Source organism: Rhea pennata, chromosome 9 (assembly GCF_028389875.1).
Source record: "Rhea pennata isolate bPtePen1 chromosome 9, bPtePen1.pri, whole genome shotgun sequence".
NCBI lineage: Eukaryota > Metazoa > Chordata > Aves > Rheiformes > Rheidae > Rhea > Rhea pennata.
The window spans coordinates 27340963-27356510 of record NC_084671.1 but is presented as its reverse complement, the minus strand read 5'-3'; the positions used below and the strand labels follow the sequence as shown (position 1 = coordinate 27356510).

Genomic DNA, 15548 nt, shown 5'->3' with positions numbered 1-15548 from the left:
GATGGTGCAGAAGCCTTTGTCCTCCCCACTGCCAAAAGCTGGCAAGGTAGTAAAAGGAAGAAAATCATTTCAGGTCTGTCAGCAAGGCTGACAGATGGGTCTGAGAAGAAAATACTTATATTCCTTCCATTTCATTATCTACTTTACCTGCTACTTTTTATCCCCCTTAATGCAACTGCAGATCTGCTGGCCTCTCAATATCTCACTCGGCCTGAGCAGTAAATTAGGTCTTATTTTGTCTATTCATTTGGCCTAGTATGAGAAAGACCAAGTATTTAAGCAGTCCCCTCACTGTAGTCCATCTACCACACAGTCTCCTAGGCAGTGTTCCAGCTTTCTGGCCCTTGGATTTCTTTGTGGTTTTTTTTTTATTATTATTACTTTATCGTCATCATCAGATAGAAGGAAGCAGGAATTGTTAAGCACACAACTCACCTCACTGCTGTGCTCCTCTGCACAAAGTTTGCCCAGAGACATCTGGGTCTTGACTCTCCGCACAGCGCACTCTTTGTCTGAAAGCCCATCAGACTGGGTGGAGATTTCAATGGGGATCTCTGGAGTCTGAGATAACATGTCCTCCAGCTTCTCTGCCAGCTCGTCTTCTAGCTTGGCAGCCAGCTCATCCGGACTGTTTGAATGGTCGCTTGTGTTCCCCTCCTCTCCATCCGACACAGAAAAGTTCTCCGAGCTGAAGGTTGAGTAGGACTGGCAGCTACTAATGCAGCGGTGAGGTCTGCAAACCAGGAGAGTGGTTCAGCTTGTATCACAGTGCCTCTGATTGCAAACAGAAAGCAATTTCCAGTGTGCTGTTAGGCTCCCCCTGCCTATTGCACCCAGAGTTTGCTGGCCTTGACTGACCCCACTCATGGTGCCTGCTCAACCCTGGGTGAACCTCTCCCCAGGAGCCCGCTGCTGGCTGGAGAAGTTACAGCTTCTCAGTGGGAAGGTCTCCCACTGCTGCACACATGCAGAATCAGTTGGCAAACCAGCACAGTGCTACCGTTCAAACACAAAGAACGCTGTTTCTGGTGTGCAGCAAGGGTGAAAGACAGCTTTCTCTCAAGACATCTTGAATCACAGTCAAAACTCTCACAACATTAGCAGTGCACTGAACACAGAGTGGATACTGAACAGCTCAGTCCCGGTGTCCCTACCTGCACAGGGCATGCAATGCTGTCTAGCTGCTTATCCATACTGTGTCAAGGGCACGGTCCTCCCAGAAGTGCATGGTCCTCCCAGAAGTGTCTTTGACTGACCAGAACAGGTCCTGTCCATAGGAAAGGCTCTCCAACTCTCCAAGTGCCTCTTCCTGCCATAAGTATACATCTGCAACTGCCAAGTCCTAACTTATCCACAAGGCAGGCGGCAAGAGCACTGCCACGTGTAGGGTTACTCATCACATTTTGGAGCTAAGGGAACCTACCACCTTTTGAATAACTCAGTTTAAGAAGCACAGCTTTAATTTCATCTGTCTTACTCTGTCTTCTCTGGCACACGTTCACACCAGCTGATCTTCCCTGAAGCATATTCCTCTTTTATCAGTCCATTTTCCTGAAATAATCAGGAAAATTGAGAACAGGGTGTGCAGACAGTGCCTGCTTTCTCCTGGCACATCCTAGTGCTTTGCAGCAATCAGCAGATCTGACTTCCTGAGCTGAAGACTGAACCGGCACTACAGTGTTTAACAGCCACTGATTGATCTACCCTCCATAAATTTAACACTTGTTATCTGTTTATATTTTTACTTCCACAGCATTCCTTGACAATGAGCTCTGCATTTGTCAAAGTTCTGGATGGAGAAAGCACTTCCTTTTTTCATATTAAATCCACTGCTTGATTCACTAGCTGTACTTAGTACAAACATGAGGAATTGTTCCTTTTTGAGTTCCTCTGCATAATTCACAATTTCGTGGATCTCCATTACACCCTCTCCTCTTTCTAGACAAAAGACTGCTAATCCATTTAATTTCTTCTCTGGAAGCCATCTCTAACCATCCTTTTCAAACTCTACCACGTTCTTTGAGCTGGGGCAACCAAGATGACATTTACGATTCAAGCTATGGGTGTACCATGGATGCATACAACAGTAGATGAGGTTTTATTCTGTTCTCTACTCCTTTCATAACAGACCTTAACCTATCTGCCCGCTGCATCATTCCTGCATGTCAAGCAGCTGTTTCCATAAAGCTACTGCAACAATGCCATAATCTCTTGGCTGAGCACAGGACTGTAAAGCCCATTATCATGTATGCTGAGGTTGGAACTGTTCCTGGAGTCTATTATTCTATAAGAAACATCAAATTTAATCTGCTATATTGTCACCTTGCTCTTGAATCCTTCCTGAATCCCACCACAAAGGTGCTGGAGTCAGCCCCTTGCAGCAACGGCTAATAAAAAACATCTGAAAGAGTCGACAAAGGCTACCAACATCCAATAGGGCTGATGCTGGTGACAAAGATGCAGCAGTTTATTTTTACAGACTGAATAATATTAACCCTTGCTAACCAAGTGTGACCAAGCTGTGTTGCAAACAGCCTGCGAGAGAGAATTTGTGCTAGAGAGAACATCTCTGAACAGGCTGAAAACAGCAAGTCAATATGCAGGATCCCTGAGGATGATGGATGGGACACGCTGAATCTTTTGCTAGCATCTTCCACAGTTTCGACGCTGCCATGCAGTTGCTAGGACAGTTCTCTTTCTGAGTTTTGTCCCACCTAAGATTAGAGTGAATTTACCCTTTACCTTTGTCGACGAGGAAACTCCACTTCACTGTCTACTTCTCCCTCTTCCTCTTCTGAGGAGTCATCACCGCTCTGGCACGAAGAAAGGACAAGAATGATGATTTCACATTTGTAAAAGAACAAATATGCAACTACATGGCTTCCCATTGGTTTTCTAGCACGAAGTCACTGTGCTGACAGGCTGCAACAGTCCAGATGAGAAAAGAACTTATTTAACAATGAGAACTGACAGTGACTTTTTTTTAAAGGGGGATTATTTCAGGTGGTATTAATGCTGTCATTCCTAAGTTTGGAGTGCTTAACTTCAAAATACACTGGAGTACTTTCAGAAGGCACTACATACATAATTTTCTAGATTTTTACAGAAGCTAACCAAGTAATTGGGATCACAACTAAACCCACATAAACTGAGCTGATTTAGCACTCCTAGCTTCACCACTTCAACCTCTTCTACATGAAGCCATCATAAAGCAGGACGGGGGATGGCTTTTTGGTGGGTTTCATTAACTAGCAAATGTGAGTTTTGTCTCATCTTCTACTTCAGTGAGCACAGCCTTTCATTCTCCTCCTTCCATTCAATCCCAGACTTCACAGTCTTGTTTTTTCCAGCCCAATCTTGTCCCATCTAAGTTGCCAACTCCTGATTCACACTTCAGAATCAGCCTCTATCTTACCCCATGCCCATGGGCTCATCCTCCTTCATTCCAGGGCCAAAGCCTAGAACAAATTGAAGGTTCTGGTATTCATCCTCTTTCTTGCACTTTTCCACCCAGGCCCAGTTTCTCTGCTCTTTGCACTCCACTCAGACTGGTTCCTGCTTCTACTCTCACCACCTGGATAGAAGCAGCTGGAATAAAAAGGAACTTCATCTCTCTACAACTGTTCCTCCCCACTAAGGAGGAACACTTTCTTGAGGGACTTTGTTTTGACCTTGCAGCGCCAGGTCAGAGTGTACTCCTTGCTTAGCTGCTAAGCTAACAGATCTTCACGTAAGAACTATGACTTTCCAGCAAGGGGGCTAGGTTCTGGCAGGAGCCACAAAAGGCATGTCCCCAAGGCTTCTGCAATGATTGTATTTGTGATCCAAATCACAGCAGCGCTACAGAATTTCTGAATGAAACTGGTGCAAGGTGTTTAACATGGACCTTTGAGAAAGGCTTGAAAACATTTTGAGGCTATTTCAGCAACAAAACTCTGCCAGACTAAGTTCAGTTGAAACAAAAACTGGCTAAATTACAGCTAACATAAAATAGAGCCTTAACAAAAACACAATTGTTAACCTCCACTATTAGCAGTGCTCACCAACCACAATACCATCCTTACCTTCTGAACGGGTCTTGTTTTGCAAGGTAGCACTGAAGAAGCCATGTGCTGGGGAGTGCCTAGGGCTGATGCCGACTTACTGCTGCTGAAGCCCTCTTCCTCCATCTTCTCAATGAACTGTGCATTTTCATAGAGGGAAACACAAGTTGGTGACTGAGAATGGTCGATCCCCGTTTCAAGAGATGACATCGGTACCTGACCACTATTCTCTTGCCTGCACTGAAGACAGGAATTATAAGGATCTGTTTTGCAACACTCCCAATGATCAGCTTTGTTTTCACTGCTCTCCAGATTCCTCCGGCAATCTGCTTCCATTGCAGCAGAGATGAGATCAGGACTGGAACCAGACATCCGCCTTTGCGCATGGTTACTGAGAGGGCTCCGCAGCGCTGCTGCGGGGCCAAAGTACCTTAAGTTGTTTGCGCAGTTGGCAATATCTTGTCCATGGGCATGAAGCCGTGAGTGATGGCCCTGGGGATGGCCTTGGCCATGTTGCTGCTGTAGACCGGGGTGATGAGAATGATTATGAGGAGGTGGTGGGGGTGCATCATCATGCATTGGCTGGTTTTTCAAGATCCCTGCAAAATCATTGTAGCTGCCTTTGCTGTTCCCTCGGCGGTGACGTGGCTTACTGCGGTAGCGACTTTTGCCGCTCGGTGTTGACATTTTGGGACTTCCTGAGAGTGGCGAACCATTGGATGCTGCTTCTGTGCTGGGTATGCCCTCTGACTTCAGCAGATCTGGCCTGAGACACAATCAGAAGTTTAACATTAAACCAAGAACTAAGAACTGAGCAAGGACATCAGCTTGGAGCCAGGACGAAGAGGCAACTGTAGCCATAAGCAGACTCTGCTTTCTATAATCTACAGGCCTCCCTCCCCTTTGGAGGCTTGACTTCTGCCATCAGTTTCTTTTGATCTCTCCACTCAACATCCCTTCTGTTCAGCCAATCATGCCCCGCACTGCTTTCTTGTTGCCCTTGCCAGTATTTGACACACACACACACACACTCTCCTCCTTTCTTTCACCCTTACTTTGATCATCTACTCCCAAAATAGCTCCCTCCTATGTCTAAGACCTTGGTGTAGGGCACGTCTCTTAGCATATGCGTATATGATGCTCAGCCCAACAGGGTCCCAATTTGCTGACGATGTCAGCCTGCTCATTTCAGATGCATATATGAATATTAATTCAAAAGTAATTATTCACTGTTAATCAGCAACTAGAAACCCTAGAAAGGGGAGGAGGGAGATACACAACTCCTTTGAAAAACCCAGCAGTATCTCACTTTCTGAAAGTCACGCAGAGAGGAAAGAGCTGAAAGGACAAAGAATTCACACATCTTGAATCCCAATTTAATTCCCAAGCAACAAATCCATCCTCCCTGAGGACTGGCTGATTTCCACAATCTCTTGTTCTGCTTACTAACATCCAAGTCAAGGACGAGCTAACTGCTGCTTGCTTGGACTGTAAGCAATTCAGGAAATGCCTCAGACACCTCCTGCCAGAGCATCACCACCTTGAAAAATTTCTATGGACTTAGTGGTTCCAGAGAATTCTCCAGGTAGAAGGAAAGGCAAGATTCATGCCTTGAGGATCAGACCAGGCTCAGGAGAGAACATTCCTTCAGCCTGTCCCAAGTTGTCAGTCTCAAAGAGATGTAAGCTGCCTGCTCAACTCCGTGCGGATCTGCAGTTGCTTCCTGGCAACCGGGTTGTTACTTCTTACCGTTTAGTCTGGCTGCCTGGTTTATGGGAGACCCCCTTCCTCTTCATCAGCTTCTCAACTGTGTTGGGGTGGATTATTGGTCTGACTGGATGGCGTTTGTAAGTCCCAGGATACTTCTTCTCCACTGCTTGTTCCCTCCTGAAACATTGGGGAAGAAAAAGCCCAGATAAGTTCTCTCCTCTCTTATCTAATTGCAGCTCCTGTTGGACAGAAACGCAGCTCCACATGAACACACTGCGTGCCTGTTTCACAGCTACAGCTGGGTGCAACATGACATGCTTTTCTGGGAAAGGACCTAGTTATTTTCTAAATTCTCTCTGCAGAGATCAGGCAGTTGGAACACTGCCCTGGCGCACAGTCCAGAAACAGCACTGCGTTTCTCTCTACAAAGGGGCCAACAGCAGATACCAATGCCAAATGGGAAAGGTACTTTTCTCTCAGTTGGTAAATGCTGGGTAAAGATAAGAATAGACTACTGCAAACTGCCATGTGCCCTTAACAGGCTTCTCTCTCCCTCTCCCTCCCTGCTGGCCCTTTCTTTAGCCCTGGAAGCATGTCAGTGGAAACTAAATCTGCAAGTACGACCATGCAATTTAGATACGAAGCACTGGTTTATTCTCCTCTATGCATGCTGCCATGCATGTGGTATGCCATTCTGCCCAGAGATACATACTTTATGAGCTCCTTCTCACGGACCTCCAGCTGCAGCATAATAGCACTGAGCTCCATGTATAAGTTGTTGGCTCGCTCCAGCTTCCTCTCGTAGTGTTCACGGATATCCAACGCATGCCTGCAAAAGAGAAAAGAAAAATCAGTATTCCACAGTCTGCTGGCCCTGGACCAAGAGAGGAGAACAAGGAAAAGCACAGGTAGTTTAGAATAAGGCCTTCTAAATGTCAAGTTTGCCACCTATATTACATTGTGTGTGGACTCCGGGTAGTGAATGAAAAAATCAAGAGTATGATACAGTGAACGAACCACAATATGATTTAGAAAACATTTAGCAGTCTTGAAGTGGCAACACTTTTCACTAGCGAAGCTGCAGATGCCTCACGTGCACCCACAGGCCCTTCAGCCAAGCGCTGACATTCTGTTTGCACAGAATAGAGAAGAGGTCAAGCCAGCTTCTAAAGAAAAAGTCATCCATTTGTATTTCATAAATAGCAGCATGGTTTTATAAGAAATGCTGAAGCAAGGTGCAAAGATGTAGCCTTCGAAAGGTTCCTAGGGCTAAGTAACACTGATCCACGATTATGTTAAACTGGCTGAATGAGGTTTCTTTTAGTTTTTCCTCAAGTCTGACAAAGAACCACTACTTGGTATTTTACCTCTCTTTTTCACAACTATACTTGCAGATTTATAGCAAGGAAGAGACCTCGCTCTGCTTTCTTAAATAAACTTTCTGCTTTCATTTTTAAGTAGGTCTCATATTCAAAATAATTTAGGTGGACTGACAAATTAGGAGTGTGCTCACTTCTCTGGAAATAAGAACTGTCTACTTTCTTTGGATTAGTTAAGACCTAGAACATGTCAGCAGGAACTTCAGCTTCTGGATTCAGGAGGAATTTCATCTGCCTGAATTCATGCCACCAGACATACCGAGACCTGTTTTGGGGCCCGCAGCAGAAGACAGACTCCAAGATGGTCAAGAGGTTAGAGTACATACCCTGTGAGAGGAGTCTGAGGGAGCCGGGTCCACTTAACCAAGAGAAGAACAGGCTGAATGGGAAAAGCAAGCAGTCGTCATAAAAGACTGTCAACAAACCTGAGCTCTTCTCTTCGACGACGAATCAATTCTTCATCTAGCCGGTGGATACAAGTCCCTTCACTTTTAATTTTCTCAAAATGTTTCTTCACTTCTTCTCGCCATTCAGCCTAGGGAAATAATTTACTCTCAGGTATTTACAAAGCATTGAGCACTCTTGTTGCTCTGCACAAAAATTCTTAGGCAATATTCTTTGTGTCTGCAGAAACTGCATATTCATATGGAAAACATGCCTCCGTTAGCTGAATTATTTTGGTGAAAGAGTTGCAGTATGTTTCATTTCAGCATTTTCAACTAGTATTATACTTGTATTTTCTAAAATATTACAAATTAAACTCTAGAAAGTTCTTTTCAATTTAAGACATTTTCTTCTCTTTTAGCACTTAAAATAAACTGAAAGATCAATCATTTGCACAGCTCTATTCATCAGAAAAATGACTGTCATTAGAATGATACTATTTGTCCCTTGAAGCCCTTGTTCTTGTAGCTTAGTAAAAGGCACCCACTTCCTAATGCAAACACACCAAACACTGTACAGATCCTCAATACCTGAGGTGAGGTCTCATCTTCATTCCCACCTTGGGAGATGCCAACTGAGAGGACTTGGAGGAATCTACAAGAAAGTCCTTTTAGATCTTCCCCGAGTGTCCACAAGTCCCTTCGCTGCTCTGCAACAGCTCTTTGTCCCACTCGCTGCCCTACTCATTTTCACAATTAAATGCAGTGTTTCCTCTCACAGCAGTTTTCTGGTTTCCTGTACAACTGTACCAGGAGAAACAGCTGCGACCAGAACATCTGAAGTCAGCAGTCTTCAGAGACACGGGAAAGACATCACCGAGTTTGACTAAAGCTAGCAGACGTCTCAGTCTGCGAAATCCTGAATAAAAGACTTTCGAATACCCGTCAGCTTTCTTCTCCTCAAGAATCAAACCAAAAATTATGGGTCACGACTTCTGCCGCACGCAGTGCAGCCCCTGAAATGAGGGCCTTGGAGCCAACTCTGGTGCTAATGGGCTACAACCATTCTCTAGTTACCTGTGATTTGAAATAGGTTTCCTGAGGAGTAGCCAGCACATCAGCAGAGGCAATATCCAGGTGCATCAGTGTTTGTCGGAACGAGGGGCGATTCCGGGGCTTGCTCTGCCTGGAACAAAACAGACCAGTTACTAACACGAGATCAGGTTAATAACACTACCTAATCCTGCCCTTCTGAAAGTGCTTATCACCAAAATCAGTCCTCTGAATCCTGTAGCTGACAGACTAGAGCCAAAGCTATAGAAACCAGACACACCTATACAGCCGTATAGCACAAGACTGAGCCTACAGTACAGCAGCAGGCAGAAAACCTGTGTAAGATCCCACTTAAGTACAAACCCCTCAGTACCTTCGAGAAAAGAGACTGGCATCCTAGCTTCGAGACTCAACCCACTAGACTCGCTGCATGGATGCACTGTGAAAGATGGTAAGCAACAGTTTCTCAGGCCACCTCTCCCCTACAGGCAACCTAGTTCCACTAGGTGGGGATAAAAGTGTATGCACACAGCGCTGAGAGCTGTAACATCTGCATTTCACAGTCATACGTGGAAACCCAGCTGCGGCTTCAGGATCAGGAGGGTAAACAGCCACTTTAAAAGAGCCACTGACGCATTGGCCTATTTCTCCCCTTGTGCTGGCATACCGGCAGAGCGGGGAAATGCTGAAAGATCGCTTACACTCTGTGACAAGACTCAATTACAAAAGATTAAATATTAATGCACAGCCCAAGACCAAGAATTTCACCTGTATTTTCAACTGGCAGGTGGAGTAAACTGGAAGCATCTCCCATATACACACGTGTAAAATCCCGGTTTCATACACAAAGTACAAGCTTCTCTACTCAGTTCAACAACTCGTCACTCTAAAAGATGTTTTCAGAGTAATAAAACAAAGCAACAAAAAAACCCCAACCTTTTCCCTTCCCTTCCCACAGAACTATCTTGTATCAACTGCTTAGCCCCTCAAGCAAAAAGGCTACTGGAAACAACCTCTATGCTGTGGGCTCCTGCTTCACATTTGACTGGCAACTCTTAACTAACCTGTCACCTTCCTGGGGCTTCCATCAAGCCTCGCTCTCCCATTTCTCAAGCGTTCAACCCCCCCCCGCCGTTAACCCGTCTCAACAGTGTCTGCCTACTTCTTCCCTCTGCCCCATCTTTCCAACCCAAGAGCAAACCACACAGCTCTCTTATTCCATCCATTATGCTCCAAACATCCTCTGGGACCCAGGCCTTCTGCCACAAGGAAGTAGGATCCATAATGTTATGCCTTATCGTTCCTGTGCTGAGCTGCTCAGTATTTAAGAGAATCCTATGGTCTGGGTTTAACACTCTCACCCTGACCCTCGTTTCATTGGTGTGTCTGGGAGTCTGGCGAGAGCTGGGAGTCATCTCTTGTTCTGCACAGGGATGAGGCTCTTACCAGGTTTGCCTCATGAGGATTTTGAAGCCATCCGGACAGGTGGATGGGACAGGAAGGTGCAGGCTGTTGCTGCCCACGCCCCAGATGATGGCAGAGGAGTCCACATCCTTGTAGGGAATCTCTCCCGTAAGCAGTTCCCACAAAACTACCCCGAATGACCTGATGAACAAAAAAACAAGACCAGGAGAAAACTTCCACATGAATGCAATTTAACAGAAGCACCTGGAGCATGGAAAACTGCCCTTCCTTTCGCAGAACAGGGAACTAAGTACGTCTAATCTGGAGTGGCAAGTAGATACAACAATGTTTAAACGCTAGCTTCTAACCTAGAGTAGCTATTTCACATATGAAGTACTCTTCCTCCTCTGTCCCAGCCTGGGACACCAAACTACACTGCTTTTACCTCACACTGAAATGGGAAAGGGTAGATTTTAAAAATCCTGAGAGTACATTAGAAGTTTTTCTATGTAGATGAAGTCTCACCAACTCCTGCTAAAGGGGAAAGTTAGCTTTTCGAGATGCTCTTTTGATTGTTTTTATTGGGAAGAACAGATCATCTACTACAGGATAGTCAGAATTCACACGTGTTTTACAAAGGCAGCAGAGAAGTTGCGTTAATGTCATTTATCTTTTTTTCATAGCCAAAAGCTCTCTCTGCTGCTGTGTGTACTCAGCCGCTCATAATACTCCTAGATGGGTGTTTCAGAAGCTTATGAGACTCATCACTATTAACCACTGCAACAAGGAAATGAAGAAGCAAATGCAACTTGTGTAAATGTCAGAATCAAAAGCAGGTGTAATTTCATCTGGAATTAGTTTTGTGCTCTAATTGGAAAAAAGGAATGTCAAAGAAAGAACAAACTCATTTAAAGAGAAGAAAAGTTCTTTGTCTGGGTAAGAACCTCCTACTACAAGAAATGAAAGATACAGGCCATAAAACTCACTTTGCTTCTCTTCCTCAGCAAAATGCCCAAGTAAGGATCAAAATCTTCATTTATGACAGTAGTTATTGGGTTTATTTACAATATCCACCCAAGAAAACAGCAAATAAATAGCAAACCAGTCAATACAGAGGCAAACAAAAGCTGCTGCAGACCAACACCGCTCATAGTGTGCCTTAAGACCCCCTCAGATAAGGGGGGATGTACAGCTGTCTCAATTTCACACCCACAGGTACCTCCTCACTTGTGACCCTATATGCCCATGAGGCGCCAGCTCTGCTGGTAAGCCAAACCAGGTGAGAAGTGACACGGGTTTTCCTGCCTTGTACTACACTGAATTGTTTTTATTAAGTACAGAAGACCACCCAAAGGACAAACTGCCTGGATGCGAACAGTCAGGAAACAGAACTTCACGTAAACAATGTCTCATTTTCAAAGCTTCAAAGCATGTTCAAAAAAGTCAGACTCTGAATGTTTTTTCGCTAGAAACACTTTTCCGTGGGCTGTAAGAAAGCAGGGATCCCAGGTGGTTGGACAAGCTACCAGGAAACCCCATCTGGTTTCAGCTTTGTTCTGATTAAGACCTGACATAGGATTTTCAAGACTCCTGATAAGATTATAGATTTTCTTTTTTTTTTAGCACGCTGTTAAAGATGAGAGAATGCAGACACATAAGCAGCTTAGGAACCATTCTCATTTGTTGTCAGCATTCAGGAATAGGAGTTTTACTCATCTTGGGGGAGGAACAGATGTCAAGGAAGAGTTTGAGCAATCACTGCTGCACCCTCTGATGGAGAAGAGTCTACCACCACCTCCACACAGGTGAGAGGTCTGGTTCTCTCCAATCATGCAAAGAACAAAAGCCAAACACACCGTTGCCTGTATTGCCTCAGTGGGACACTGCAAGCAACCCTAGAGAAGCCACCATATTCGGGAGCAGAAAGAAGGGATGGTAAAGGAACCATAGCAGCAATACGCACTGGAGTCTGGGCAGGTCATTTAGCAGCAACTTGCATCCAAGGCATCTCTCAGTTTACACCAAAGAACAACATCTGCCAGTCATTTGGGAAAGAAGTCAAGGAATGCTCAGAGTTCTCAAGCAGGACTAGTAGCTCTTTTTTACTGGACATGATGCTCTGCATAGTACTCCTGAGTTGAAGCTGCTCCAAACGAGAAAAAGCTGAGGGTAGAAATCCAGCAACATCTCTCCTAATGAATCTGTGATTCAAAGGGAAGAGCTCAGAAGACAAATGGCAACTGTAATTTCTTCCTAAAACAATCCAAGAGCTTCTCCCAGAAGAGCTGGCTATGTTGCAGCCTGCCTTAAATTGAATGCTCAGACTCCTGCCCAAAGCCCAGATGCCAAATTACACAAAATGAACACACAAAACATCATTTTATAACTGTGTCTTCCAAAAGTAATGTTTACTTTAGACGGGGGAAAGAGCTGTTCCCAAGTATATTCTCCCTAGTCTCTTCCACAGCCTTGCTCACACGACCAGATGCTTCTCCTTGCTCCTCCAGTCTGCCGGGATGGCCCCCCATGTGCTGACAACTGTCCTGACACTCAAAGAAAGAAACAAGGCATGGGAGTGTGTGGTTACTTGGACATCTTTTAAGACTCAAATCCTGGGCATTCAGGCCAATCTCAGGGAAAATTGTTCTTGCTGCCTAATTCTGGAGGGAATCAGCTCTCAGAAGAAGATGAAAGGACACGTTTACCACAGTGCACCACATGTTACAAGACTTTCTCTTCCTCTACAGGAAATCAGCTTAAAGTCATGATCCAACTCTGAGCCAGTCCCGAGAGCAGAGTGCTGAGCTGAACCACCCGCAGCAGCAGCTTTTTGGCTCCACTCGCACGCTGAACCCACCTGCAGCTTTGACCTGGAATTTCACATTGGGTAGGAGAGGCTGACAGCATCCAAAGCCAAAAGCCACAAAAAGGAAAATTCACTAGGGCCATAAAGGGGGGAGAAATACATTTGTCCTGGATACTGTCATTTAGTTACCAGAAATAACAAGGCAAAAACAGAGAGGTGGTTCTCTTGAAGACTGTGAAGCCTGTGGGGAGGCATCCCAAAGGAGCTTCAAGGCCAAGTTCTCTCTCAAGCATTTTTAATGGCACAGCGACTTTTGCTTGTGATCCTTGGGACACAGAGGACCTTTCACATTCCTATAATGTTTCTAGGTTTCTAGATCCTTTCGTTGGACCCAGGGTTAGTTCCACCAGACTATAATCATGTGGCTGGGCACGTAACAGCCACGTCCAGTATGCAGAAAGGAAAAGATGGTTAGACCCTTCAAGTCAGCAGAGTAGAGGCCTCTGAGTTGAAGGGAGGCCCTGAAGAGGATGGAAAGCAAGTGAAAAATCACTCTGGCTGTAGCAGTTGCAGCAGGGCCTCAAGCACTAGTAACGGAAGAGAAAGCTCTGGCCTGAATACCAAAACAGAGAACTGCTGCATTTGTTTACTGTGAAGATCCTGCATGATGCAGTTTGATACTTCCAGATCTCAACACTAAGCTTTTACACATACATGTTATTCTTGCCATTTTAGCCCAGGGTTCAGTAACAGAGTTGAGGGCCCTAGGCAGATCTTTTGAGAATGAAATACTCCACCAGCGAGCAAACTATCCCCATCCCTAGGAGGAAAAAAGAGCATCGAATACGTGAGTGCTGGGAAAAGCGAGCGCCAAAATAAAAAGTGAAGATATTTAATTAAAACAATACTACTCACCAGATATCCACTTTTTCAGAGACAGGCTCATTGCGTATCACCTCCGGGGCCATCCAAGCCACAGTACCCGCAAAAGACATTTTTGTACTTTTATCACTAAGTTCTTTAGATGTACCAAAATCTGAGATTTTTACTGCATCTGTGTGTGTAACTAAAACACTGGAAAGAAGAAAAGAAGAAATCAGCATCCTGAAAGTTTTTTCCAGCAAAAAATCTCAAATTTCTGTTCTGTACACCAACAGCCGCACACAACACTTATTCCAGGCAAGCAACCGAGGCACTCTGAAGTTAGTGGCCGACAAGGCCCTCAAGCACAAAAGCTAAGTCCCACAGTTAAATTCACAAATCCAGCGGCCAATCCCAGCAGATACACGTTTTCTGTCCACTCCTGAAGGAGTGCACCTCCTTTCTTTGCTTGATATCCCAAGCAACACTATGCTGGAGTGAGACTGTACACAAGTCAGACTGTTTAATTTGCACATTTCCAGCCCTGTAGATCAGAATTTGCTTTGCTGCCGGAAGACAACTTCTTCCAAATGGAAATAAATGTCTTCGCTTTAAGATCACAGATGTAGCACACATCTCTCGAGATGGCACTGCAACAGCCCTTGGGAGTAAATCCCTTCTTAATCAACATAAACAGTTGATGAGGCCATTCTGCAGGATTATAGGACAAGGAAAAAGATTTTGCATTTTCACCAACTAAAGCTCTCACTTGCTTTGGGTTCTTGTTGTTCATTTTGCCTTGACTGCATTTCTAAATCCTACAAATCTTGATATTACTTATTACTTGCAAATTAGCAAGTCATGCTAAAGTAACCAAAGATCTACTGCGTCTGGGAACATTTCAAACTTTTAGCAATGCTGTACCTTAACAGCCTGTGCTGTAATCATCCACAAGTGTTACCCTAACACACAGTCACAGTTAGGTCACAGGCTAAAGAAGCAATCAAGAAACATCTAGGGAACAAGAACAGCCACAGTTTTAACCAGAAAGCTGCCGAGGAACGAGTAAGACACATTCCAGAAAACCAGGGAAATATAAGAACGATTAAGAAGGAAAAATAAAAGAATAGAAGGCAACAGTGCCCCACGTTCAAATAAGACCAGGCACCATTACATCGGATATATTTCCTGACTGCTCTCTTCCACGTAGGCAATTGGTACAGCTTCCACAGCCAAGGCAAATTCCAGCACAAGAGATGAGTGACATGGGAAAAAATCTCCCATTAGTTTTGAGAGAATGTGGGGGGGGGGGGGGGGAAATGGTGTCTTCGACCCAACTTTATTCCTCAAGAAAAAAGAAACAAATTTGGGGATATTTAAGGAGACAGAGACTCACTTTGGTGACTTGAGGTCTCGATGGATGATTTTGTGAAGGTGCAGATAATTCATTCCGCTAGCAATCCCCGTGGACCAATCCACCAGCAGCCGAGGTGTGACCTTCCGCCCTGCTCGCAAAACTTCGTAGAGCTGTCCGTGTGCACAGTACTCCATGATAATACAGTAGCACGGGGCTTGAGTGCAAACTCCCCTGTCAAAGAAAAACACCGAGCGAGGATCAGCAGAGCACGAGTCCCAGAGCAACTCTTAAATGTGGCAGTCAAGGGTCAGGAGAGCAATCTGCTCACTCTGCCTGGGCAAGCTTCAGCTAACGGCTCTCCTGACTGAATAGGAAGGGGAATGTTTCCGGTGTGCTTTGCACAGGCAAAGCCTCATTTGCCGCAGGGGCTGGTTTCCTTGGATTTCCCACAACTGCACACTGGCAGGGTTCACAGCACACATTTTGTTAGCATGACCAAAAGGCAGCATTGGGCGGGAATGGTGACCACAGCTTTGCTGTCACTGCAAGGCA

General features: G+C 45.0%; 1 protein-coding gene across 3 annotated transcripts in view; it reads right to left on the bottom strand.

Annotated features, from left to right (window-relative positions):
- The window catches only part of MAP3K13 (mitogen-activated protein kinase kinase kinase 13), a 74598-nt gene that overhangs the window by 4303 nt on the left and 54747 nt on the right, over positions 1-15548 (bottom strand). For all 3 annotated transcript variants that reach the window (XM_062582857.1, XM_062582855.1, XM_062582856.1), the window contains 10 exons: positions 15036-15227; positions 13694-13852; positions 10015-10173; positions 8593-8701; positions 7558-7667; positions 6466-6582; positions 5793-5930; positions 4065-4809; positions 2743-2813; positions 436-733 (listed from right to left, as the gene is read on the bottom strand). In XM_062582857.1, coding sequence (XP_062438841.1) covers positions 436-733; positions 2743-2813; positions 4065-4809; positions 5793-5930; positions 6466-6582; positions 7558-7667; positions 8593-8701; positions 10015-10173; positions 13694-13852; positions 15036-15227 — 2098 coding nt within the window. The remainder of the gene's footprint in view (positions 1-435; positions 734-2742; positions 2814-4064; positions 4810-5792; positions 5931-6465; positions 6583-7557; positions 7668-8592; positions 8702-10014; positions 10174-13693; positions 13853-15035; positions 15228-15548) is intronic.